At 45.0% G+C, this 27,694-nt stretch overlaps 1 protein-coding gene across 1 annotated transcript; it reads right to left on the bottom strand.

The window, feature by feature from the left end:
• LOC118770868 (cytochrome P450 7B1) lies at positions 1-24,921 on the bottom strand. Its single transcript, XM_036518627.1, has 7 exons — positions 24,428-24,921; positions 8,303-8,439; positions 6,389-6,988; positions 5,728-5,934; positions 3,974-4,152; positions 3,186-3,522; positions 1-2,355 (listed from the first exon to the last, which is right to left on the bottom strand). Exons 1-6 carry the CDS (start codon positions 24,499-24,501, stop codon positions 3,229-3,231), a joined length of 1,491 nt encoding a protein of 496 aa, XP_036374520.1. The 5' UTR covers positions 24,502-24,921; the 3' UTR covers positions 1-2,355; positions 3,186-3,228.
• Positions 24,922-27,694: the final 2,773 nt, after the last annotated feature.

The raw sequence follows: 27,694 nt of genomic DNA, 5'->3' as shown, positions 1-27,694 counted from the left end.
AAAAAAAAAAAAAAAAAAAAAAAAAAACTTTAAACAGTGCAACAGAACGTCTTGTATGGAAAGCACACTGATGCCAACGCCAGTGTAGGGACTGTTTCAAAAGGACACAGTACATATCCAACATCCTGAAAAGACATTTTATTACAACATAGAAACCTGAGGTTTCTATCATTTTTACATTTTTTACTTTAGCCACTTGCTCCCAGTCTCCTTTTAAATACATTGTCTAAATAAAAGTCACAGCTCATTTTTTTCCCTTTTCTCCAAATTTTCTCGAACAGCAACAGAAATGAAACAATTAGTTCCATTTACTTTGGTAAGGGGAGTAGTGTGGTCTAGCAATAGAGAGAAGGGCTTGTAAGGTAGCCAGCTGGACTTCCCAATAGCCCAATGCAGTTATACCTTTGGGAAAGACACCCAACCAAAATTGTTTCAATAAATGTTCAGCTGTATAAATAGATAATGTGTAAAATGGAAAGCTAAGCAAGTCACTGCAAAATGATATTAACTAATTACTGTGAATAGCGAAAGCTGACTGGTCATTTGCTTAACATGTGACCTGTCATCTGCTGTTGTTAATGGATGGGAGCCATGCTCCAGCTTGTTCAGTTTTATTACAGTTGCGTGTGTGTGTGTGTGTGTGTGTGTGTGTGTGTGTGTGTGTGTGTGTGTGTGTGTGTGTGTGTATGCTTGAAGCTTCACATTGCAAGGAACACGCTCAGAGTCTTGAGGAGACTGCCAACGTAGCAGACTGAGAAGGCTTAGACTATCATAAAATGAGCAAACAAAAAGATAAATTGCATTTAACAATTCTAAAAAACAAAAAAAAAAAATCATTGACAGATCCAAACTCCTGCTTGCCTTTGCCTTCCCCTTTGAAATCCAGATTGTGTTTAACCTTTCAAAAGGTGCCCATTCAAAGCATCATTTTCCCCTTTTTTTTCCCCCCAGACCCCAGATTATGCCAAGCGTGTGAACGATCCTCTGTGACTGCAGTGATGGTTTCCCCTCTCCAATCCACTGCCCATAAACAGCTCCAATCACTGCATATGAAGCACGAGGCCAGTGGGGAGAAAAGTCATCTCCTCAGATCACATTACTGAGGAAACACTATCCGCAATTAACGCCCGAACTCATCTCCCACGGGGAGGTGATTCTCTCAGGGACCCATTTCACCACTGATTGCCTCATAAGTATAAGTTTGCAGTCCCCCAGAGTCATGAATTGCTTTGTGCATAAGAGGGGGCTCCCGGGTGGCTCACCCAGCTGAGTGACTATGGCTCAAAACACTGGTAGCTGGAACGTTTTCCTCATCTCATCATTCTCAGGCAGCCTGCAATCCATCAGTATCCAACTGACATCCATTTGACCGCAGTGCATTGTGGGATTTCTAGTACAAAAGTAGCGTATTGCATGTGTCTCACCTTGGCGTTCCTGCATCGCCTCAGAAACCTCCAGTGAGGCGAGTCTAATGTACAGTTCCAAAAAGGTTAAAGCGTTAAAAAAAAAAAATAAAGACAAGACAGTTACAGAAGTTAATATGATCTCACTGATCAGGTTAATCTTATCAAATCAAATGTGTACTATTGACACAAAGTGATTTTTACAGTGAGAAGATGAGTGAGTAGATAACCACACTTTCATAAATATACTTGACGCAAGCAATTGTAGTTATAACACAGCCATGTTGCACAACACAGTAAGTACTCTTATTAACTGTTGGTTAGCTGTGCCTTATATTACTGCAACGGCAAACAAAGCTTTCATATATCTAAAATGTAACGCGTTTTCAAAAAAAACGTAATCACCACAACAATTTTACCCATAAACTGAGACAGTGTCTCTGCACCTCTCACTGTCTTTAATACTAATGCACAGGTTATGAGTAGAAATTAAAGATCAAGAAATTTTTAATCTTTATCTTATTTTCTTTAAAACGCGCTATTTATGATACGGAATGATCAGAGCCCCTACACATAACAGATATGTTACACCTGTAAAAGGTTAGTTGTTAAATGTTTAAGGGCGTTTATTCAACTGTAGAAATGTAGTGTTTTTTGCTCTCACACAGATATAGTGCCTGTTTGGATTGAGAAAGAAAGTATGAAGTAAAACAGTGCTACCATTTCAAGAGAAGGAAACAGCTGGCAGTTCTCCCCCCGTATCAGTGTATAATGTGCATTTAGATTTTAGAAGTCAACTGATCTGAGGAGAAATCAATCCCTCCAGTCCCCTGCAGAATGCACTATACTGATCCACAGCATCACATGCCCACAGGGTGCAGCACGCAGAGGATTCTGGGATGCTCCCCCTGGACTCAGGTCAGCCGAGGCCCATGTTCCACCAGGAAGTGACCTGAAGATTCCAGCAAATCAAAAGACAGAGTGAGGCAGGGAATTGTGATGTCACCAGGCAACCTGAGTCACTCGTTTGGACACAAGAGTACAGGTCTTAGGCACCCGCAGGTGCCTTACAACAGCATTAAACCCACTGCTGAAAGTCGATGGGGATTAATTCATTTTCAAAGCTGGGCGAATAATCAATGGCTTTCACAGTTTAGTAAGGATGTGCACTTCAAGTGAGTGCTGACAATTCCCATAGGTGAAAACAGAGGGGCTAAGAATGATAGTGTACAGCATATATAAACCAAAGTGAAACTGTGAGGTTTTACATTAAAATAATTTATCAAAATTTTCAAATTTTCATCTTTGTTCTATTCTGTTTTTTTTTTGTTATACTATATTGTAATTATAAATAAAAACATTTCATATTTTATAATGTAGTAAATACATTTGTAGTTTTTTCTGGTATTGTGATATTTGCTGTCTACAATATGTTGTAAAAGCAAGAGTTGAAGTCACTACAGTTATAGCACTTTTCACCTGAAAAGGTGTCATAATTATTGAAGATGCATGTCCGTTATTTACCAAAAATAGAGCAAAATTCAGAAGTCTAAAATAGTGAGTAACCCAGTTTGTAAGTTGATCACAACCTCTGATCTGTAACATAATGTTAAAATATCCTGCTGTTTATCTGGTTTAGCCAAAAGTTGTAGCCCATAATTCCAGACCCACATCTGGAGTTCAAACTATGGGATAACTGAATTCACTTTTTTTCCCCCCTTTCATGTGGACTACAATTCCCATCACACCAAGCAGTGATGTGCAACCCTTTTGAACTCGTACCGGAAGCAAAGCTCTTAATATGGGGTTCCGCCTTCATGTTCCCTCAGGGCTGACGGGGCCTGTAGCGGAACCGAACGTCTGAGGCGGGGAGCAGAATACCCAGCCCCGCCCGGCTTGAGTCCAGGGAAACCTTCTTCTGACCCTCGAGGACCTCCACATCGAAGTACAGAAGCACCAAAGACAGGAACTGCTTCATCTCGTTCACTGCAAAGTACCGGCCCGGACACTTTGTGGAGCCCGACCCAAAGGGCATGCGGTAGTACTTCAGTTTCTGCCCGTGCTTGTAGAAGTCTGTCTTTTCCTTCCCGTCCTCAACAAATCTGTCAAACTTGTAAACCTGTCAGAGGAGAAACTATCATCAGTAATGCTGTAAAAAACTATTAATACTGTTATTGTACGGGGTGTGGTGTAACACTGTATCAACTGGACAGATTTCATCGACAACACCTACAGTCTACTTCAGTTCATGCCCATTAATCAAGTTGTTTACACAGATTCTTGTCAAAGAAACCAGAAACGCAATCCATAGAACATTGTCCCAAAACACTACATGTTTGTTCATGAAAATCAGACATCAGTACATGCATGTGCACAAGCACAGAGGACCCCCTTCCAAAGGTGAGGAAAGTGAGGCATCAGGAACCCAAACAAAAGGGGGAGCTGCCTCCAATCACAGTGTTCCCACACAGAAAGCAGAAGCTCTTCCGATTGGATGAAGCGAGTCAGTGATTCGACAGCACACCCACTCGCCCGTCCTCGCCCCCGTAACCCCGGCCCTGGTGCTGTACCTCTGGATCCTGGAAGATGTCGGGGTCCGTGTGCACGCTCTGCGGGTAGAGGGCGATGACGTCGCCCTTGCGCACGGCGATGGAGCGCCCCCTCTCCAGCCGCAAGGTGAAATCCTCCTGAGCCACGCGGATGTTCATGGAGGCCGAGGACAGACGCAGGCTCTCGCTGATCGCACTTCCTGTAGGGAGGGACAGATCATGTTGGGTGGGAACGTACTTCCTGTGGGGGGAAGAATCACCATGTTGAGTAGGATTGCACTTCTTGTGTGTGTGTGTGTGTGTGTGTGTGTGTGTGTGTGTGTGTGTGTGTGTGTGTGTGTGTGTGTGTGTGTGTGTGTGTGTGTGTGTGTGTGTGTGTGTGTGTGTGTGTGTGTGTGTGTGTATGTGTATGTGTGTGTGTGTGTGTGTATGTGTGTGTGTGGAGGGGGGGGGGCTCAGACTGTACTGAAAGGACTATGCTTCCTGTAGGAAGACACATCATGTTGAGTGGGATCCTACTTCACGTAAGGAGCAGCAGTCCATATTGAGAGGGACTGCACTCCCTGTAGGGAGAGAGACAGATCATGTTGAGAAGGATCCTACTTTCTGTAAGAGGAAGACGCAGCATGTTGAGTGAGACTGCACTTCCTGTACAGGGAGAAACGCCGCCACACGCAGCAGGCGAGGAGCTCGATGGCACACACACAGCAGGGTGCTCACATTCACTGACTGCTGCTGAGCACCGCTGAGTGCATCAATGACTGGAGCGAGCAACCGGGCAGCCAGAGAACACAGAATCCAACCGCGGATAACGGTAATCTCTGCTGATAATGTCAGCTAGTATTTACTGTATCAATCTGTCAGCACCAAGGTCATGCTCAAGGACAGCCATGACTGCCAGCACAACACATGCCCACCATAATCCATAACCATTATAATGCATAATGCCACCATCACACACGCCTACCATAACACACGACAATCACATCACAGCACCGGCAGAATGACTGCCTAATGTCCTTGACATCCCAGTGACCTTCACCCTGCCCCCCCCCCCTCCCCCTCCCCCTCCCCCTCCCATCCAACACTGAATTTTATGGTTAATTTCCCGTAATTTATCGCCGCAATTCCATAAGACATTCCACCGGGAGTAATGTGCAGAATCTGCATAAATCACTCTGATGGAACCTGTATCGGCACGAAGGCCCCTTCTGCAGCGGCGGCGTTCTCAGTCTAATCAAAGCGGACTTCCCTCCCTCCGCCACGCGCACCCACGAGTCGTGTCTGGTCCCATCTAATCACGGCACGAGAACAGAACACACACACTCGCTCTGATACACAGAGCAGAGCGCTCTTCCGCCGTCTGGTGAAGATGGTTGTTACTCTGTGAGAAGAGAGCTTGGTGTGGGGTACCGTGGCTGGTATGCCGAAAAGGCGGACACAGGAAGAGAACCTTCGCCGTTTTACACTGTAAATGGAGGAGGTGCAGAGGGAACCTTGTGTGATTGCATGAGGAATTAAATCTGCTTAATTTGGACATGGAAAACAGCTCGTTTTCCCCACTCTCACCAGTAGGGGGACCTGCAGTGACTTGCATGCATGTTCTTTTGGACTGCCCCCCGTTTGCCTAATCGGGTAGGGTCACATCACCTCTACCGGTGAGGAGGTGTAGGATAAAAGGCATATACAACAGTGAAGGGCACAGATGCCATGCAACATAGCTACAGCCCGGAGGCCTGAGGTCAGTCAGAGACATGGCGAAACTGGTACGTTACCCAGGTAGAGTAGGCTGTCGAGCTGTTCCAGGGTCAGCGTGATGTTGCGTGGGCGGCCGGGCTCCCTCCCCTCGAGCTGCAGGATGTGGTCGAGCTCGCCCCGCACGGCAGCGAGGGCGTCGGGGTGCGTCACCAGGTAGTACATGGCCCAGAAGGTGGCGGGGACCGTGTTACCCACTGAGGCCCAGAGGATGGCGAAGTGATGCGCTGTGGGGGGCAGATGGGACACGTTTATGATGCTCTAATTAAACTCGTTAAGGACAGGACACGAACCCTGCCGAGGATCGGTGTATGCTAATGAGGGACCAATCGGCTTCAGAGGTTTAATGAGCTGCTTAACAAGGACATTTTAAACAGGATGTTGGGGGGGGGGGCGTGTGTGGGAGGGGGTGGGGGAATATGCAGGCTTCTTCTTTTGTTATGTCTCATTATCACCATTAAATTCAATTATCTGAAAGGGTTGACATGCAATAAAACATTTTATCATTCAGTCAGTTAACTGGAATGTTAGATGACTGAAGGTGACACACGCATGCACACACACACACACACACACACACGCACGCACGCACGCACGCACGCACGCACGCACGCACGCACGCACGCACGCACGCACTTATTTTAGGTTACGATGAACAATCTGGCATTCTGTTACACACACCTGCTTTGTCCAGGTCTCCGAGCAGGTCGTACTGCTCGAACACTTCAGTCCTGCGCTGGATGAACCGGGAGGACCCGCACCACGCGGACATCTTCTCGGGCAGGAAGAAGCGGATCAGGTCGTCCCGGACGGCCTTGGTGGCCCCCAGCAGCGAGATGGGGATCTGGGCGATCAGCAGCGGGAACATGGCGTCGAACTTCTCGAACTTCTCTCTGAGCGCCGCCATCCCGGCGTGCCTGGCGGCGTGCGTGGGCTTGCCGTACATCGTCATGAAGGTGGCCTCGAACATCACCTGGTTGCAGAAGCTGTACATGTCGCCCGTCCTCCACTCCCCCTCCTCCCCCAGGTAGTCCTGCCGGAACACCAGCTGCAGGTTCCCCATCATGTTCTCCGTCAGCGAGGACAGGTTCTCCCCTTGCAGGAGGCGGTACGACTTCTGGATCTCCTCGTCCATGCCCGGGAACTTGGCGCTCCGGATGGGGGGGTAGCCGAAGGTGACGGGCGCCACCTGGTCGGAGAACTCGTGGAAGTCCAGCTGCCGGCCGTGCTTGATGACGTTGGGGTACAGCACGGGGTCCATGATAAACGTCATGTATTTACCTGCAGGTACAGAACAAGAAGCATTACTAATGGGGCCAATCCCATAAACAGGTACATAAGAGGCATCAGTGTGTAAGCACAGTATAAGCATTATTAGAAAAAGGCTGACGTTGTAAGTTGCCTCTTGTTGATATGCCTAAAGCAGCCGCTCAATTTATCTACACGCGTCACGTTTGCATAAACACTACCTGCTTCCTCTCTCAGACTTTGACACGCCCCTTACAAACGACCACAGGTGTAATTTCCATTTTCAGATTTTAAATTTTGTCCGTGACCAGCGTCCAGGACGCTGCGGACATGTCTCCAGCAGACTTCTCTCTCTGGGATCCTGCTCTGGGGATGACGTTCGATTGCGGCGCTCCTGAGAGTTTCCCTCTGGGAATGCGGCCACCACGCCGTTTCCTTCGGTGTTCTCGGAGAACATCACACGTCAGATTTTCTTTTTGACCCGATTACAAAGATTTGTCTGGTCTGGTGACAGCGACACACAGAGGCAAACTGCTGAAATGACGTCTTTGGGAAGGCAACTGCACTGTATCAGCGCACAAAACCAACAGGATGCTGATTTTCTGAGACGTATCTGGAGCCTATACCTGCTTTCCGGGGGAAAGACTTTTCAATCTGCTGAAATGACACACACGTCTCTTTAGACATTTCGGAACAACCAGCCACAAAGATCCCATTCTGACAGCACCAGACACCCTGCCCCACACTGTAAACACAGATGGGATTAGAAACCAGCAGGCAGACTGTGACAAGAGTCTTTGTCATACAAAGGGAAATGACTTCCACAAACCCACACCACAGAGGTTTCAGTGGAGCTCACTGGGAACCTCAAAAGCCCCCGTCGCTGTTACGACAGACAGTTACTACGTCCAGATATTGAGGTCCAGCGTTCCTTCCATTCTCCGTCTATGAGGTTCTAGTGCTGTCTGCGTTCCCATGCCAACTATTGATGTTCTGTTTTATACCACACCACCTCTACAATATTCATAATAAGCCAGCAAATCAGTAGCTTCAATGGCAGAGACAGAAGTTTTTTGGTGCTATCTGGTCTATATATAAAAAAAAATCTGTGGGTTACTGAGCTGACTGGTGCACCAACCATGACTGTCTGTTCAGTGAAGCCACAACAAAGCGTGTTTAATTTTAACTTTTTAAAGATTCAACATGAAATTATTTCCAATCTGAACACAAAATTTCAAGTTCAGAGGTCTCTAATTAACAAAGCACATTGTGTAAGAAATGAAAAAAACAAAAAAGTAATTCACTGATACTTAACCCCTGCATTGTTCTCACACTATAAGCACCCACCTGCGATTCGCACAGTAAATATATCTCCGTATTTCTCCTTGTAGGAGGTGAGGAATTTGTGGGCATCTCTGCCAAACTCCAGAGCTTTCCCAATGTACGGAATCCACCCCTTTATTAGCGGCGGCTCCCCCTCCTTCCTGTACAAGAGAAGAAGAAGAAGAAAATTTTTTTACTATAATTCGATACTGCAGTAGATAAATGATTAATGTGATTATGCATGTAGCAATGCAATAAGAATTTTATGCAAACGTACTTTATATTAGCTAAATGACAATATATTATTTAGCTGTAATGTAATGTAACTTGCAATATGTACAATCCATGAAATGCAGGAACGTAAGTGTTAGGAACATAAAGCACTGCATAAAGTCCAGTATGTCCAAATGTCTTTCCCTTGCGTTTAAGTCAAATGTCCATTTACAGAGTAACTGTAGGAAAACACATTTCAAACAATACTTCTTGCATGTCTGGAGCATTACATGCATTGCACATTCAAACATTTGCAAAATATTTCAGTGTCTACTCCTATTAGGGTGAATTCCTGAACGTTAGGGAGGCAACAAAAAGCTAACGCATTAAACAATCGAGGGCATGTCCTGGTTTGCTGTGTCACTCCATGCAAAGTAAAAACACCCAAAAGATCTCACAGTTTGTTGGATCTTTCTAAATCCCAGTAAAGCATACACACAGTGCAGGGAAGATTGAGGCAAATCTCCACAAACAAGGCAGAACTGTCAACCTGTCAGAGAGAATGAACTAAACTACAGAGGTAAGACCAGCATAATTCATCACTACATGTTTACTGCCACTGACAGCATCAAAGACAAAAGGATCAGGTGCTGGATTTAAAGTATAAACTCCATAACAGGATTCCCACAGTCAGACTATTATAAGTTGCGTTTTTTTATTGTATCTGTAGATCCCTAGAGATCAGAGCGCAGCTTGTCACACCCTCCATCCTGGCTGTAAAGGTGGGAAAAAGCGAAAACTAATCCCAGACACACCCCATCAGATCAACGCTTCCCTGAAAGTAATAATAAACTTTATTCATATAGCACCCCTCATTCAACTCATTTGAAATACATTCTCATAGAGTAAAACAAGAAATACAAAAAAAATAGTCAAATAACGTTAAAATACTCAAGAAATTAAAAATAGTGAAAAGACAGGGAGCAAATAAAACCAGAAAAAAAATCAATAAAACAAACCCATATCAGCTAAAGGCTAACTTTAAAAGACATGTTTTCACCTGACTTTTAATACTAGCTGCTGTTTGTGCCTCTCTAATCTGAAGAGGCAGTCTTCCACAGTCTGGGAGGGTGGGAGTGAGAGGAAGCTTCACCCATTCTTCTGTTATTTATTTTGGAAATACAGAGAGGTTCTTCACAGATCTAAGGGCAAGTTTGCACCAAAAGATCAGCAATGTCCTCTGGGGCCAAAGAATTTTAAATATAATACTGAAATAAACAGACAGTCTGTACCGAGATGCAAGTACTGGGGTAAAACGAGCCCTCTCTCCTGTTCTGGCCAGCGATCCTGCATCAGCATTTGGAACCATCTTTAAATACTGTGCTTTGGAAGACCAGAAAAAGTACACAATATGACAGCTGTGTGTGTGTGTGTGTGTGTCTGTGTGTGTGTGTGTGTGTGTGCGTGCGTGTCTGCCTGTGTGTCTGCCTGTGTGTCTGCCTGTGTGTGTGTGTGTGCGTGTGCGTGTTTGTGTGTGTGTCTGCCTGTGTGCGTGTGTCTGCCTGTGTGTATGCGTGTCTGCCTGTGTGTGTGCGTGTGTGTGTGTGTGTGTGTGTGTGTGTGTGTGTGTAAACCCACAGATTTGTTATAATCCCAGGCTCTCTGCAGTCTGTTTACGCTGGGAACTGTGCCCTGACGCAGGTGTGCTCTACTGCACGCAATGCAGAGACAGGTGTGCTGTACTGCAGGTAACACCGAGACAGGTACGGTATTCCAGGTAACACCGAGACAGGTACGGTATTCCAGGTAACACCGAGACAGGTACGGTATTCCAGGCAACACCGAGACGGGTACGGTATTCCAGGTAACACCGAGACGGGTACGGTATTCCAGGTAACACCGAGACAGGTACGGTATTCCAGGTAACACCGAGACAGGTACGGTATTCCAGGTAACACCGAGACGGGTACGGTATTCCAGGCAACACCGAGACGGGTACGGTATTCCAGGTAACACCGAGACGGGTACGGTATTCCAGGCAACACCGAGACGGGTACGGTATTCCAGGCAACACCGAGACGGGTACGGTATTCCAGGCAACACCGAGACGGGTACGGTATTCCAGGTAACACCGAGACGGGTACGGTATTCCAGGTAACACCGAGACGGGTACGGTATTCCAGGTAACACCGAGACAGGTACGGTATTCCAGGTAACACCGAGACAGGTACGGTATTCCAGGTAACACCGAGACAGGTACGGTATTCCAGGTAACACCGAGACAGGTACGGTATTCCAGGTAACACAGAGACAGTGTTCTATACCAGGTAATTAGGCAACACACAGATAGACTTAATCACAACCCTGCGGAATGCAAACACACACTTTCTACAGCCAGTTCTGTCAATATCAAAAGCAGAATTAATTTCCCTGTTTGTTTTTTTTTGTAATAATAAAAAAACTAACATCTTTCCATAAATATAGACCCTAGTTCTGTGTGTGAACAAGCCAAAGCCATTAGGAATACAAGCCTGTTCCACGATAACAACTCTAATAATGTCTACAGTAGCTCAGATCAAATCTCTGCACCTACAAACCTGACATAAATCACATTTCTTTAGCATTTTATTTAGCATTAGCATTTTCAGCAGCAGTTCAATTACATTATTACATTATTGTCATTTAGCAGACACTCTTATCCAGAGCGATTTACATAGGTTAAAAAAAATGGTTAACAAAATGTGACCAGTGTTACATAGGTTACATATAACCTATGCAAACTAGGCTACCATTTATACAGTTGGATATTTATTGAGGCAATTCTAGGTTAAGTACCTGGCCCAAGGGTACAACAGCAGTACCCCAGTGGGGAATCAATCTAGCAACCTTTCGGTTACAAGTCCTGCTCCCTACCACTATGCTACACTGCTGCCAATCTTTACAACTATGCACAAACACCACAGTTAAGGGTTCTGCAAGGTCTAGACCAGCTTTACAGGAATAAATCTGACTTCTGAGATCCCCTAACCCTGAAATAAGGGATCATTACTTCAGCCATTCTCAGAGCCAATACTGTTTACTCTCCCACCGTTACCATCACAAATAAGGGATGGCTACACTGCAAAAAAGAAAGACACCATTCTGAGTTGGCAACACTGTTTTTGTTAAAACCCAAAGGAATGCAGTGTTCTGGCCTGGCCTCTCAGACTCCAGCCAAGCATCAGGCTCTAAGGGAAGGCTTTACGACCTTTGCCCCCTTGGATGACATCCATGCAATACCGTGCCAAACATTCACAGTGTCCAACCATGTCCTTTCGTCGGTTGGAGTCTGGCCAATCAAACGTGACATTCCTGCCAATGCGTCACTCCTCTGGCCACACCCCTGAAGCTGTTCAAACAGGAAGTGGGCAGGAGATTCCTTTAGGCATGCAGCCACCTATCGTAAAGCACACAGCCCCTGGTAGTGAAGCAGGCATATGCACACAGCATGCTTCATGGGCAATAGCAAGTTTACTCAGTACTGGAAAACTGTCTTAATGATTTAAATACATAAACCAGACATGTGACTCTTCAATTCTTCCATTTAAGGGCTTGTGCTATATTTATGTGTGTTACATATTGCTTTATGTTGTAAAACGTCTTAAAAATTTGTAAATTTTACACACATACATATACACATATATGCCGTAAATGCATGAAGTTCAATCTATGGAAAGTGGCAGAAACTGAATTTATTTAAATTATATTCCCTTGGGTAGACTCAAAAACAGTCACAAAACAAACCATTAATAGCTAAGCAGGTTGTATTGAACCTATGAGAAAAGGAAGTACAGTAGATATATCCAGCACAGAAACTGGCAACCTGGTCAAAAAATAGAATATCTGACATAACACTGTGCTCTGAAGCACCCAGAAGTGCCTTTGTATAAAGTGACAATATTTGCAAAGATGTTTGTACCTCATCTTATCTGTGATCTGCCAACACACACTCCCTAGCAACGGTCCTTAGAGGGTGAGACAGAGGGACCAGATGACTACCCAACCTTTCACATCCATCAGTGATGTAGATGTGTCTTGGCAGCAGGGTGTTATTCACTGGGTCCTGGAGCAGTATGCGGAGAGATGCAGCTCCCCTTAACCACCCCCCCCCCCCCATCTCTCCTTTCACAAATCAACACGAAAACAGTGCAGCCGCCGGTCAGCCGAAATCAGCGCAGTGCGCTGTCAGGAGCTGCCACATCTGAACACAGTCACCCCGACGAGCAGAGACACAACCAGGCCCCGTCACCCGGCGTCACGCTCAACCTCCAACGGCAGCATCGCGGGCAAACGCAGACACCCGGCGGTGGCAGTAATCGTAACGGGCACGATGCTGCCGCTGGTTTTTTAAAGAGCTGGAGGAGACCAGACCAAAGCAAGGAGGCTGCTACAGTGCAGGGCACGTGACGGAGCCATTGAAGGATCTTCAGTGCAGGCCTTTTAGGCAGCTGGTTTATCTAGCAGACTGAACACCTTTGTTATATAAACCACATGCTCATGCTGAGAACATACTGAAAACACATCAGGGTGTGAGATGTGTGTGAGCACCTTACTGCGTATGACCACGGATTCAGCCACTCCATGGAAATAATGACCGTTCATTAAGCCCGTTCAGATTTTCCATTCTTAACACCAGTGCCACCTTTGCTCACTGCTCTTCAGAAGTCTAAGGTGAGCACTGCTGTCTTGCCTTTTTTTTTTGGCTACATTTTGTTGCATTTCATTACAGTTGATTAGCAGGTGCTCAAATCCAGATTGACTTACATCGCATATGCTTTTTTCGTATGATATCCTTTTATCCTCCGTGCTATGGAGCATTCTTTTACAGTTGTGTAGCAGGCACAAATCAGTTGCAGGCCGTGTATGAGTGGGTAATATTTTCCCCCCCACAGCAAATCAAACAAATCCCAGAATTCTGCGTTCTGGCCCTCAAACTCGCAGCGTTCCTCTGTGGTTCCTTCATTGTTGATAGAACCCTGAGGGTATTTCCTGGGTAATGCAGCAGGCATTTCCTTCATAACAGACATGTGATGATACAGCTAATCGAGCTGTTGTAGATATCAGATGCCACATCCAGATGAGCTTCCGGTTCAATGGCCATCGTGGTATTAAACTCTAAAACTGAGAATGAGACCCGCCCACAGAGCAAGGAATGAATCTAAACAAAATCCGCTTGGGTGAGCAGAACCAAAGGATAGGACAAGGGCAATAAAGGCCATGTTGGACCAAAATCGTACATCGGAACTGCAAAATTAACAGTGGAAAAGAACAAAGATCAACAGCATCAGCACCTCTCAAATAAAACTTTCACCTCTGTTACTTTGCCTTTTGTGCAACTGCTGACAGACAGCAGATCCAGCCTCTCTTCCTTTAATCACAGAGCACAGTAAAACATGTTCCTGCAGCCCCAGGGAATGACTAAGACTCTCAGATCAAGCACAGGAGCTGCACTGTTATCCAGAAATGAGCTGTTAAATTCATACACGGCGACAGAACTGTATGGTGTTGCAGATGTGCAAAAAGTTATTTGGTGTAGAATAATCCAAACCGTTTTATCTTAATCCATAAATTGCGCTAACAAGAAACTGTGTGTAATGTACTTTGAGGGGGCTGAGGAATGGTTAGAAAAATACTTTCAAACAGAGCATTGCAAGTTTTAGACACTGCTGTTTTACCCAACTTCAGCAAGGTGCTCAACATGGATTTTTTCAGTAAATCTATCCAGCTGCATAAATGGATGATATGTAAAAAAGGTAAGATATGCAAGTCACCACATATAAAGCTGTCTGTGTGATGTAATGTTGCTGAACACTAACTCAATCTGTAATCCATATATTGGTTTGTGTTTGACATGTTATCATGTGTACGGTTACAGGAGTCCTAAAGACTAACACACATTTATGCATTTTGGAACATTAACTGAGGAAATATTTCCTGTCTGTCCAGAATTTGACGATCGTATCCAACACTTGTCAGAAGGGTTTTGTATCACAAAGATCACAGGAAGCAAGAAAATGACTGCATCGGGTAAGATGGACCCCCAGGCCAAAGTGACCCTGTGTGACCAAAAGAATCTGGCACAACAGCTTACTTTACGTGCAAGCACTCTGCACTATTCTAAACACTGTGTACTGAATTAGGCAGTCAGCACTATACGATCTGCATGCATGTTATTATGCATTGTGTGCTTTTGCAAGTACTGTGTTCACACTGTGGGCTGACCTGCCATGTTTCCGATAATGTCACAATAATGATTACATAAAGATTCTGGTCACACAAAAAAAAGAAAAAAAAAATTCAAACATAGGCAATTTGGGCAATTTTGATGATGGAAAGAGAACAAAACACTTCTAAACTATTGATACGTTTCGGTGACATGCACATACTGTTGCCAGAAGAAATCTGAGTTTTTGGCCATTTCATCTGGGACACTGTCCATGCCAGAATGTAGCCTTACTGGACGACTTTGGATTTTAGTCGTTTTATATTACAAGAAAAACTTCATTTCAACATTCATATCCTGCATCCAAATACGTCTGATTTCCAAAATAAACACTTCCAGAGAACAAGGTTTCTCATTCATTCTCATTACTGGCCCCACTTAAAATTGAAGCGCAGCTGGGGTCCTTCAAACCTCGTATAATGCGCTTCTCAGGAAATCCTGTAGTGGATTTGTGTCATCCCCCTCTCACATCAGTCACATGCAGTTATCAGGCATGAATAACACTACTGATTTCCCATGGGGGGAGGACGGCGTACCGAGGGGGTAATGTGGGGACAGAGAAGGTTCATTAGGCTGATGGGGGGGGGGGGGGGCTTCGTTGGGGGGGTTTGCCCTTTATCCTGCTTACCCCAAACACCCCCATGAAACGACAGCTTCACCCTCCTGCCAGAATCAATTATAAAATCGGAATGCCCCCACCCTGCACCCCCCACACGCATACCCACACGAAACAATTGCAACATCATTCAAGTGAAGCACGCTCATATTTAAACGTTTCCTGACCCAAGGGTCATTCCACTTTCTGACACACCTCTCAGTTCCTGTGTGTGTCCTGAGGCTAGCGCAGTCTGAATCACCGCTGCGCCACACTGTGTCGGGCACCCACAGCGCACACACTCTCTGAGAAATGCATTCCCCCCATCTGGAAAAAAAAAAATCAGCCTGAGTCAAAGGCAAGTTTCAACACCCAGGCCCAAAACTACCTCCCCAAAGCAGCGAGATGTTCAGAAGCACAAGGTGTTGCGTTTTTTTTTTTTATTCGTTTCCCTTAAATTGAGGGAAAGGTCTAACCCTCGGGGCAGTGACACATTTCAACCCACTGTGAGACAGAAGTCACATGACTGACAAAAGTCACATGATTAAAGGTGACAGTGGTTTGAGTGACAGACAGAATCTTTCGGATTGGGAAAGGGAGACCCCATGGGCTTCACACGTCCTTCACTGATACTACACGTAAAAAACATAAATAAATAAAAAAACATTTTTTTTCCTCCCTATCTCTTCTCTGAATGATGAGCGTTAGCTTTTTAATGAATTTACTGGCTCATACGGATATATTCACCCGGCTCTGTTCACTTCACTGACCTACGACAAAGACCTGCACAATCTGTCAGGAGTCATTGCGGCTTACAAAGGCATGTGTCCTGGTGCCCCAGGGGAACTCTTTACATTAACCATCAACAGCAGCGAGAGAGACTCCAGAGCGCTTAACACTTTTTATGCTGTACAATCATAAACTGACGGCCCACAATTTCATCATTCATATTTACCTGTCCCTTCCCTCTCACATCCACAGAGGGGCATAAAGGGAGAGAGGACCACCATGGTCACCCCTGTACTCCACCAAAACTTCACTTTCGGCAAAAAATTTTAAAATGTTACATTAAGCATTATTTTTGAAAAATAATATGTGTAAGCGTCTGTCTACCTATGTTGACTGTATGTTGTAACCACGAGATGTTATATTTAACAGAGCAGCTTGCGAAGGAAAACAGATTTCAAAGAAATCTGACAGTATTGTATTATTGAACAGTATCATAAACAGGGCATATATCTCTCTGAAGGTGGTCTCCACGGTGTTCCTGGACATTGCATTCCTGAACATGGGCAGGAAATCAAATTGTTCATGAATAAAAGGAGCGTAAATATGGCATTGAATCAAGTATTTGCAAGATATTACAGTCACGGCTAAGCCAAACACTCCAGTGATAGTATAAACCCAGAGCAATCAGTACCTCACAGTCACGCTTGGCCTCACGCCAGATCTAGTGCAAAGCATCTGTGCTTTTTACGATTTTCCCTTTAAACACCACTTTTTGGAATCAAGTTACATATCAGGCTTATTTCATCACAACAGCCTCCGAGACCTTCCAGGAAGCAAGACGAGTGAAATCCTCGTAAATCACCTACATGCAGCCAACGGCTATTTTTCTCACTGAAGAATGTGGGGCTTTTTTGTCTTTGATCATGTTATTGATACTCTGCTGCATTATTGGCTACTGAGACTAAACCCTCCTCAATTTTCTTAGTGGTAAGTGGGGCAGGAAGACACTTTTATTTAACCAAACTTTCAGTTAACATTTCCGCTTATGCAAGCATCATGCTTTTGTGAAGAAAAAAAAAAACAAAAAAAAAAAACACTAATATCTCAGATTTAGAAAGACATATTTATACAATTAGTCTGCATGGGAATCTGTATCATACAGAACAGTAAAAGCTATCCTGCAAACCAAACAAGCACTTTACAATGTACACACCACCCTCTCAAATTCACGTCAGCTAAATGTAAAAATCAAACATCTAATTAAAAAAAATCTGATCTTTTGTCAAAGACAAAAACCATGCGTTCACACATGTACTTGGGAACAGTTATGGCCATTAAATTGAACCTTGGGTAAACAGGCACACAGCTCGCTCTAGCAACAAAAAGTAAATTACGCTCCAACGCACTGCGTCGGCACAGTCGCGGCCTTTATAAACCCGTGGGCTGAGTGCAACGCGGCTGCCAAGACACGGTTACGCTCCCAGTCTGTGACATACCACAGACATCTTCCCATACTCCCTCTCCCGCTCTCCCACAAACCCCGCTCTGTCCAATCAGACTGCTCCCTGCCTGGGTCCCTACAGCACGGCCCACTAAGCTGCAGGCTGGAGACCGCATGGTGGACTCCCCAGAACCCGACACCAAACCCATCGCCCGCAACTGAGAAGAATGACACTGAAGACTGCTATACAACAGCAGCGATTTGGGTTACCCCCCAGCGTGGTGCTTTGGAAAGACAGGCAGTGATGAGATGGGAAATTTCCTACATTGTATGACAACGTTGCCAAATCTGCGGTTAGCCAAATTTGAGGTCTCTCCAGTGTGGTGACGTAGATTCTCTCGGACTGTGGTGATTAGATTGCCCTCCGGTATGGTCATTTGGAATACCCTGCAGTGATGGTGATGGTTAGAATTTTCCTGCCATGTGGTGCTTTGAATTTCCTACGGCGTGGTCATACAGGTTACCCTGCAATATAGGCAGACAGTCCTACATACAAGACTACCCATCCAATCACAGGGCTTGCACAATTTCTCATTAATATCACAACTATGCAGTCACCCACATCAGCCATATGCTGAGAGACCCCAGAAAAAATATTAACTTATTTCAGTCAAAACTATTTACTGTAGAGACTTGATTGATTCATTCATTTTCAGGTATCTTAACTTTTGAACAGGCCACAGCTGGCACTTCTGAACAAGTCTCACTTTCTATAAAAATCTAACTCTCTACTCTACTAAATACCTCATGAAGTGTTCTTTATTTGGGTGAAAATAACCAAACACTACTTCTTAAACTGATGAAAACTCTGATAAACGTATCTATAAACTGTGCAGGGAGTCAGTTTGTGTGCAGTGTGTAGGTGCTGAGCCACTTCTGCGTCCTGTAGATCTTTTTCATTTTTTTCCCAAAATTTGGAAACCAAAGAAGAAAAAAAAACCCACCTCAGTTCCCAAAATGCTACATGCCGCTGCTGCCCCAATTCCTGCAGATGCGTCAGAATTAATAACAGACAGGAGGCTCACCAGTACTGAATCCTTAAGCAGCGCAGTTCACACAGTGCCAGACAGCAGCTGCAACATGTGCCAACCTTTGGTAAACTGAAGCCTGGACCTTAGCCTGCGTCTCAGACAGAGCGATCCTTTCAGAATGCTCTTATTACGGTTTGGAAGTACGACGGTAAACCCTTGCAGCAAGCTGAAGAGGAAAAAAAAAACAAAACAACTCAAACAGCCCAAAAAAAAGATTCTCCCATAAAGTGAGGTATCCTGCGGTTAGTCCAATGTTTTCCTTAGTCGTAGAACAACTCCTGTATTTTTCAACATTTCGGCGCATGTCTTTTCCATGAACAGACCGCTTAACTGTCACACCCACACACATACACACACACACGTTAAAATGTTCATCACAAAGGATCTCTCTAAGGTGTTACAGACTACCTTTAGTTTCATATTCGCAATCAAGATATTCCATTCAGCCAATGATTTCCAAACCTGTTGCTACAGAACAGTGCCTGCGGACCTGCCCGTTTTAAGAAATTAATAACATGTTGGCCTGCCTTAATGACTGCTTCAATACATCATGGAAGACTGCCTGCGAATTTGTGGTAGAACTTTGGTATCATAGTGTTCCATTCCACCTTTAAAGCATTTAGCTTCACCACTGAAGAGGGCCATCTCGGCCTTGCCCTAATTCTGCCTTCCAGTTCATCCCACATATGTTCTAACACACTGAGGTCAGAGCTCTGTGCTGGCCACAGCAATGCTCCTAAGTTATTTTCTTAAAACCACATGCAGTCACACCCATTCTCCTGCTTTCAGACCCGGTGTGCTCTGCCCTTTGGTAGGATACTGCTTTTTGATTTTTACTGAGGTCCCATGCAAAGATTAAGGAGGTGAATTTTCAGACAATCCCTAACCAAATGACCAAACCCAGACAACCTCGCACCTCCAAAAGTATAATAATTCTACTTACTATGCCCAATATCAACAACCTCAGCCCACGGCAGGTGCTATACATTAAATTACATTATATTACATTCATTCAGCAGATGCCCTTATCCAGAGCGACTTCCAGCACAAAAGAACAGAAGTGTATCCATTCAAGCTGAATGAATAACAGTTGATCAGACCAGGCTAACACCACTCCCAGACCAATGAGTGTGAGCATAAAACCATTCAAGCCCTACCACAAGCAAATTTGTGCTAACCTGACTAGACAAGGGAAGTCAAGTGCACACATCACCATACGTCACAGTCACTAAATCACAGAGCCCAAAACACATTGTAATACTGCATGTAAAATGAACAGCAAGTAATGCAAGTAATGAAAACATACCTTTGTCAGACTCTAAGCAGAACAGAAGCACCACCACAATCACATCAGTAGAAATCTTTATGCTTTGTATGGGTAGCAGAGCTGAAATTAGTAGCTGGAGTGAGTCAGGCATGAAGCTGGCAGGTAGCAGAGTGGTTTCAGTGGCGATATCACTCCCTAAGATTCCAGTCATCTAGTGCCGTTGCCTATGTTACTGGGGGGCAAATGGACTTTAGCTCAACTTGTAACAACGCTGGTCATTAGAACTTACTTGTGCAAAAAGAACAGGGGTTTGGATCTTACTTGTGGAGTTGCAGATATCTTTCATGTTCATTGCATATGGAAATTGACACTTATCAAGCTGCTATGGTGGTAGTGTAGCACAGCGGTTAAGGAGCAGGACTCATAACCAAAAGGTTACTGGTTCAATTCCTTGCTGGGGCACTGCTGCTGTATCCTTGGGCAAGGTACTTCATCCACAATCGCCTCAGTAAAATATCCAGCTGTATAAATGGATAACATTGTAGTAAAAAAAAAAAAAACCTGTAACCGATGCAATTCGCTCTGGATATGAGTGTCTGCTAAATGCCAATGTAATGTAATGCTATCTCTCAGATATTCTTTGACAAGCTCATCACGTTAAAGGTATGTCCCATAACATGACCGGGTGCACGTCCTATAAAACCGGTCCGAATGGGTCAGAAGATGATGGGATGAAAACAACCGGACAGAACGGATGTGAAAATGAAAGATTTCGGATTTCCAGGTGTTCTCCCCTGTTGCAGTTTAGAAATCCCCCCACGTACCTGTGCCCCTTTTCCTTCGGGACCCCAGCCCATCTGGCAGTACAGGAAGTGTGCGATGCGTGGGAATTTCCCAAACTAGCCTGGAACTCAGTGTTCTGGGAGGATTTCACAGTGGGATTCTGATTATATTAAGGCCTTTTTTTAAAAGTGCCTCTTGCATTTGTAAGCAGCGGTCCCTGCCTGAATCTGAGATGACCAGTGGGGTTTGATTTCTGCACGGGTAAGAGGAGCATTCTGTGGGAAGCTGGAACAGGATGAATGTGTACCCCCCTGGGAACCACATGATTAGAAACACACCTTTGGATCACAGCGTAGATCAGACAACAAAACCAGACAGCTTTCACAATAACTCTTTGCAATCGCACTCCTGTGGGCCGCGATCACGCCTTGCTGAAAACCTGACAGTTATGGGAATTGGGGACTTTAAATTACAAACAGACCAGGCTTTCTTCCCGCAGAGCTGTTTTACACAAGAACAGCATGCATGCCGGCCCTTGAGAATCACCACATTCGCGAACAGCTATAAATTAGCTAGTACTGCGTCCTCAAACAGACCTTGTTCTCAGCTGAGAACTACTATCTCATTGTGGAACTGTACACATCCCATCCCCGTATTGTGGCTATACTTACCGTATGCACTTTTGTACGTCGCTTTGGATAAAAGCGTCTGCTAAATAAATAAATGTAAATGTTAACGTAAAAGCAAAACAATACACATACTCAACAGCTGTCAGCTGTCTTTGAAAATCTCAACTTGGAGGCAAAATTTTAAACACATGAGAACATGCTGCTGACTAACCTTTAAGTGAGGATTGAAATTCACTACATCAGCAAATTATCAAAGACGGCATCTGTCTCACAAGATGATGATGATTCGTCAGAGGGAATTTGTCGTCAGTCAAGAAGGGGGAGGCAAACCACCACAAGACTACTGTAGACTGCTGACTAGTGGGAGAGACTGAAGTCCAGACACATGATTGCTGAGTAACACATTCCCTCAACCCTTGTACAGACTATTGATTGCTTCCAAACAGACAAACTACAAAAAAATTAAACCTAGAGACCACCAGCCAGACAGGTGACCTGATACAACTGGGCAGTGTCTCAGGATCTCTGTAGTTGCTGGTACAAAGTATTCAATAAAGACTCTGAACCTGTGCCGGAGTATTACCCCCATCCTTCAAGTTGTGCTTCCTGGCCCATTCCACTAGACCAGCGTTTCCCAAACCTCTCCTGGAGGACCACTTGTCCTGCATGCTTTAGATCTCTCCCTGCTCCAACACAGCTGATTCAAATGATCAACTCGTTACGAGCCCCTGAAGCTGCTTAATAACAAACTGATAATTTAAATCAGCTGTGTTGGAACAGGGAGAGATCTAAAACATGCAGGACAAGTGGTCCTCCAGGAGAGGTTTGGGAAACGCTGTACTAAACTATAGATACCTACTCTGAGCAAACCCTACAGGCAAAAGACACAAGAAGACTGTAGATTGGGGTGAGGGCAGCAGTGTAGCATGGTGGTAACAAGCAGGGCTTGTAACCGAATGTTTGCTGAAAGTTTGCTTGATTTCCTCCTGGGACACTGCTGCGCTATCCTTAGGCAAAGTGCTTAACCCAGAATTGCCCCTGGGAATATCCAGCTGTATAAACGGATAACACATCCAAACCTGTAATGGATGCAAGTCGCTCTGGATGAGAGAGTCTGCTAAATGCCAATAATGTAAAAGGTACTGGATGGGTCAGCAGCCCCTTTCAGGACACGCGTGTGTATGTGAGCTCCATCTTAGAACCACAGACCAACCCAGACGGACAGTAGGATGAGTCCAAATAGACTCCACAAAGATGGGGCCAGATCTGAACCCCAAACCCATAAGCTCTGAGGGGGTTCAGCGTTACCTTCTCTGCTTTCTTTGGAGTTTACCAGTAGGAGGAGTTCAGTCAAGGACAGAGAGTGAAAATACATAATTGCTTTGGTCCAAACTCCATCAAAGATGGCTGGCACAGACCTCTCTCACATTGATATTGAGCAGTAATTTTAATGTACAACTCAGGTTTACCCACAATGCCTTATTTCCTTCAGTGATCATTTTTGGGTGTTGTGTTCTTACTGGCAAATAAAATCAACACCAGTATTGACTGTTAAATATAAAGGCTTTGAAGTTATTACTAACGAGCACTCATACATTGGCATAATTAGCACATTGACACTCACACAAACAGCTACTGTAATATTGTATGAAAAAATGTATTTATAGGATTGTACAATTATAACGCCCTACTGTTATTGTCAAAAAGCTACATAAAACGCTCTCACATATGAAATTTGACTAATTTTGCCGCTAGCATTTCAATGCCATGAGACACTTAAATGTTTCAAAAAGAATGACTCACTATGAGGCCATGGGGAAAGCCCGATAAGGACATGACCAAAGTTCAAAAGCTCATATAAAAATCCATCAGAATAAAGACAATGGAGCCATGCTGACCTCCAGCTGCCTTATCTTTGAGAACAAAGTCACAAAGTGTTCGCGTAGAGAACACCACTGACTACAAGGGAATGCAATAGCGTGCGGGTTTTTTTCCGGAACCGTGGAAAATATATGCTGTGGATTTTACGTGATACAAACAGCTGGTTAGGCTGCTTGTCGCTATTACACTATTCGCTATTACGCTATTCCAGCAACCCACAGTCCAGTTGAAAAAAAAAGTAATGTACTCGGTTCCTGCTTGGTAGACAATTAAGTCATGTTTGTGTACATACAGGTCATTTTCCAAGGTTAACGTCCCGAGCTGTTTTGCCAAACGACCGCTACTTCACGGATCGTGTGTCCACTTTCGGGTTGTTTGTTTGCTTCCCAAACAAACCCAAACGAACCCGCGACTCTCCGAAGGAACACCGCTGCGCTCGTCCCATGCGCGTCCTAAACTCCCACACTGCGAGGGGCACGTACGGTCCAGGTACCGTCCACAGTCAGCGGACTCAGCCTGGAACACAGCTCCGTTTACCACGGAAAATCGGTGCTTTTTTCCATCCAATCAACATTCTCTCACGTGTGTCAGACCTGCATGCTTTTGTTAAGGTTATTGCGATATTTATCAAAGCCAAACTCAACGAGTCACTGCTAGCTTCGATCTTTGTTTCTTAGTATGACTGGAGAGACACCAAACCCTGACAACAAACAAACCATGTTTTATTCATGGTGCCGGTCAAACACACCTGCATTAAGCGTCTCGTCCTAATACCCACTAATTAGATTACCGCTAGATAAATAGTCAGTATATAGTATAAATGGTCAGACCGTGTGTAAAGTTAACTTATTTTGTCACACGTTTCATTTGAAGGGAAATTACGTTTTGCATACGAAAACGCGCTTATAGAGGAAAGTGGTATTGGCAAACTAATAACCCATGCAAGCCGATGCATGCATTCCGGATCATTCTGAGCAATGTCACCATGCTCGTACCCAAAAAAACAAACACCAGGAATGCAGTTTCCCCCAAAACACTTCACACACGTAAACCGAAAACAAACGTTTAAAATGTCAAAACTGATGAGGTTTCCTAAATTTCCGTCAGATGAACCACTGCACTTTTCGCCCTGTTCGCGACTCTTTACTGAATACACCATTGGAAAGAACCCAGCATCAGCTATGCCATGGCAACTGTTCTTACTTAACACACAGCAGGACAGATCCTTTCTCTTAAAAGTAGTGAAAGAGTTACTTGCCTTTTTCTCCCGCGCCATTCGGTTAGTAGGTAGAGTATGAAGGCGATTAAAGACGTTAAGGCCACCGCTATCATTTCCAGATCACGGCTCGGCTTGACGCTCGTTCCCTTCCAAGTTCTGAAATAGCCGCTTGACTCGGGCGCAGTGCGAGAACTTGTCGGAGTAGAGCGCGGTCATGTGACCGAGTACCCCGTATCAAGCACGTTCTCTCCTACTCCTTTCAGTGAGAGGTCCAGAGACCTCAGAGAAACACCTTTACAATCTGTGTGTGTGTGCGTGTGTATGTATGTGTGTGTGCACGGAAGGCTGAGGATTAAATGTTGCTTGTAGTTGTAGGATCCAGCTAAAGAGTTCCTGTGAGTGAATGTCAGAGAAACATCACTGAGGGCAAAGCACCAGTAGGTTGCAGGATCAACTCCCAGCTGTGGCACTGCTTGAGCAAGATACTTCTGGTGAAAACTCCCTGTGGAAAAAACCCCTCTGCTGAAACGAATAATGACTAATCACAGCCTGATAAAAAAAGTGACCAGGGCTGAATCCCATGTGCCTATGAAAACTGTTTAGACATCGCGGGGTATGCGATCAAGCAGATAAAATGCCCGGCTGTAATGGCAGACCGCGGGGAACAGAGAAGCAGCCAGGGTCAGCTGGTGTGGGAGCGTGGATGTGAATGTGAATCTCTCCAGCCTGTGCCCCAGTCTGACGGGGAGAGAGGGAGAAAGCCGGGAACAAAGCGTTCTCGCTCACAATGGTCGAATCTGTGCCTCTGACAAACGGGCCACTGTTCGGTGCGAGGCCCGCTAATGAAAGGAGCGTTTCGGGGGGTGCACGGACAGAGAGAGAGCCGGGTGCAGCGAACGGGCTCGGCTCACCGCTCAGAAAGCTGCGTCCAGCACACAGACGGCCGGAAGGAGACACAAACACTGCCCGCTCCGGGCCCTGACACTGTTCACTGCACGATGTGCGTATGCGGTGATGTAGGGTGTGTTTCAAAAGTGTGTGCGCGTGTGTGTGTGTGTGTGTGTGTGGTGGGAAGGTTTTGGGGTCTTGGGGAGGAGCCAAGGTTTCCATCGTCTCCATTGCTCCAAAGGAAGGGGTGGGGAGAGTGAGTGATGGGAGGGTGGACACGCCCACTGCCCAATCCCATCCATAAACTACTCCTGTTTGCATTGGAGAAAAACAAAATTAGGGTAATCCCAACAATCACTGTATATGTAATACAGATGAGGATTGCTGCAAGCATTTGTATTAAGGTTGTTGGTATGCATATTTGTAGAAGACTGCAAGGTCCCCCAACTCCTCAGAGTCCCTATGATCTTCCCTCCCACACAATATGGCAGCACATTTTAGTCATTCTCAGATTTTGCTCAGTATAGCTTGCTGTAGATAATACAGACAGGACAAAGGATGCACATCATTTCTATTTTTTTATGTTTTTGCAAAACTACACACTGTGCCAGTACATCTAGCCTTCTTGTTAGAATGGCTTGCAGTGGTGTACACGGTGCGTGTGAGTGTGTGTGTGCGTGCAGTGTGCTTGACTGCAGCAACATTCACTGGGAACCCACCAAGCAAACGTGCTCTGACATGTCTGTGTTTCGCAAAGACACGGTGTAGGAGACATGTGTATGCGTGTGAGGCCTTGAACTGGATGTAACATGTATGTAGCTTAGCTGACACATGTGCTTTCACATCTGATGGGAAGAAAATGTTTACATTATGAGACAGATGACAGGTTGCATCTGCCCTGGAAGAAGTGGTTAAGGAGGAGGAAGAATCTCCTGTTTCTTCGTTTTTGTGTTGTATCTAATTACCTAGTGTATGTCTACACTGTTATTTTGCTTGGAAATGAACTATTCCTTTTGCCAGAACATGTAAAACTTTCTGTTGTACAAAGATGCCACAACTGAGTGTAGATTGTGGGAACTCTTCCTTTTAGGGAAGTCACTGAATCAGCAGTGACTTACATACCCTGAGGATATCTATTCCACGGAGCAGGGAGGGAAACCTAATACCTATCATATCAACCACTCTAATGACTCTCATCTTTACCTGTGCAAAAATTGAAAGCGGGGTGGTCTGTCTGTTTTTCTGGCATAGTGGGCTGGATCTCAAAAAAAAAAGTCACTTTTACCGAAACGCTGATTAGCACTGTTGCACAATAAATAGTTTCGAGAGCTGTCAGACATGTTTGATTTGGGTTTTGTTTGTTTTTAAGGAACACACAGGGTAAAGGCAGGGAGTGAAAGGTTTTTTTTTTTCCTGGGCATCCTCACAGCTGAGTCACTCAGAGTTCACTCAGACACAGATTTTTCAGGAAATTCCAGATCTGAGCTCCTCATTCTTAGGGTCTGCATTTTATGCTGATCATCCTGTGTGAAGTATTCCATCTTTTATTTTTGTACATACTAAATTTTTTTCTAATTAAGAGGTTTATCCTCAATTCGCAAGTGCTATAAGATCTATTTTAAAATGCCACTGTCTCTTTTTGCCTCTTCCTCTCTACCACATTGCCCCATCTCTTGAAACTGGCCCCAGAACAGCACACACAAAGCCCAAGCTATAACATATGGCTCCTGGGCTGACCTGGGGTCAGGTGCACAGCCAATGCAAGCTCTGCATGTTGCCCCTGGCTGCAAGAATACCCTGTCAGACGGGGATTATGGGATGTGACAGAGAGCAGCCAGGTCATGTGGCTCAGCCGTACGGGAGCGGTTCCAGCAGAGGTGCTAAATCAGTGTTGTGAAACAGGATCTCTTATCAGGGGGGGGATTACCACCCCCTGCCAAGGCCCAGAACAGACCAGGCCAGGAAGACTAAATGCCCTGTGCTGTCTTTTCAAGGAGATGAACCATGCGTGCACAGCAAAGGTTAAGCTGGCTTCGCAGCTCAAATGAGAAATTCCATCATGTAAAGGGCTGGAACCAGTGAACAGAATTCAAATTCAGATTTCCTATTAGGATTTCCACTGTTTCATTATGTCCTTTCATTCAAAGATGCAGCAGTTTTTCCAGGAATCCATTCTTATACAGACTCAGTAGCCGTCCTTGAAAATCTGATTTAACCTGCCAGGTTTTTACACTCATGGTACACGCTCATCAGTCGGCATCTTGGTTCAACTTCATTCCCCACCCGCTAGCACCTGCTGCTTGTACTAGTATTATTTGCCGCTTATTTATTGTAGCAATGCTATATGTTATGGATATCGGAGGAACCCGCAGGCACCCGATGAACTGCAGGGTGAGACAAGGAAGCTCTGGCTGACCT

This window comes from Megalops cyprinoides, chromosome 24 (genome assembly GCF_013368585.1).
Source record: "Megalops cyprinoides isolate fMegCyp1 chromosome 24, fMegCyp1.pri, whole genome shotgun sequence".
NCBI classification, from domain to species: domain Eukaryota; kingdom Metazoa; phylum Chordata; class Actinopteri; order Elopiformes; family Megalopidae; genus Megalops; species Megalops cyprinoides.
This window is presented reverse-complemented; position numbering and strand designations above follow the sequence as displayed.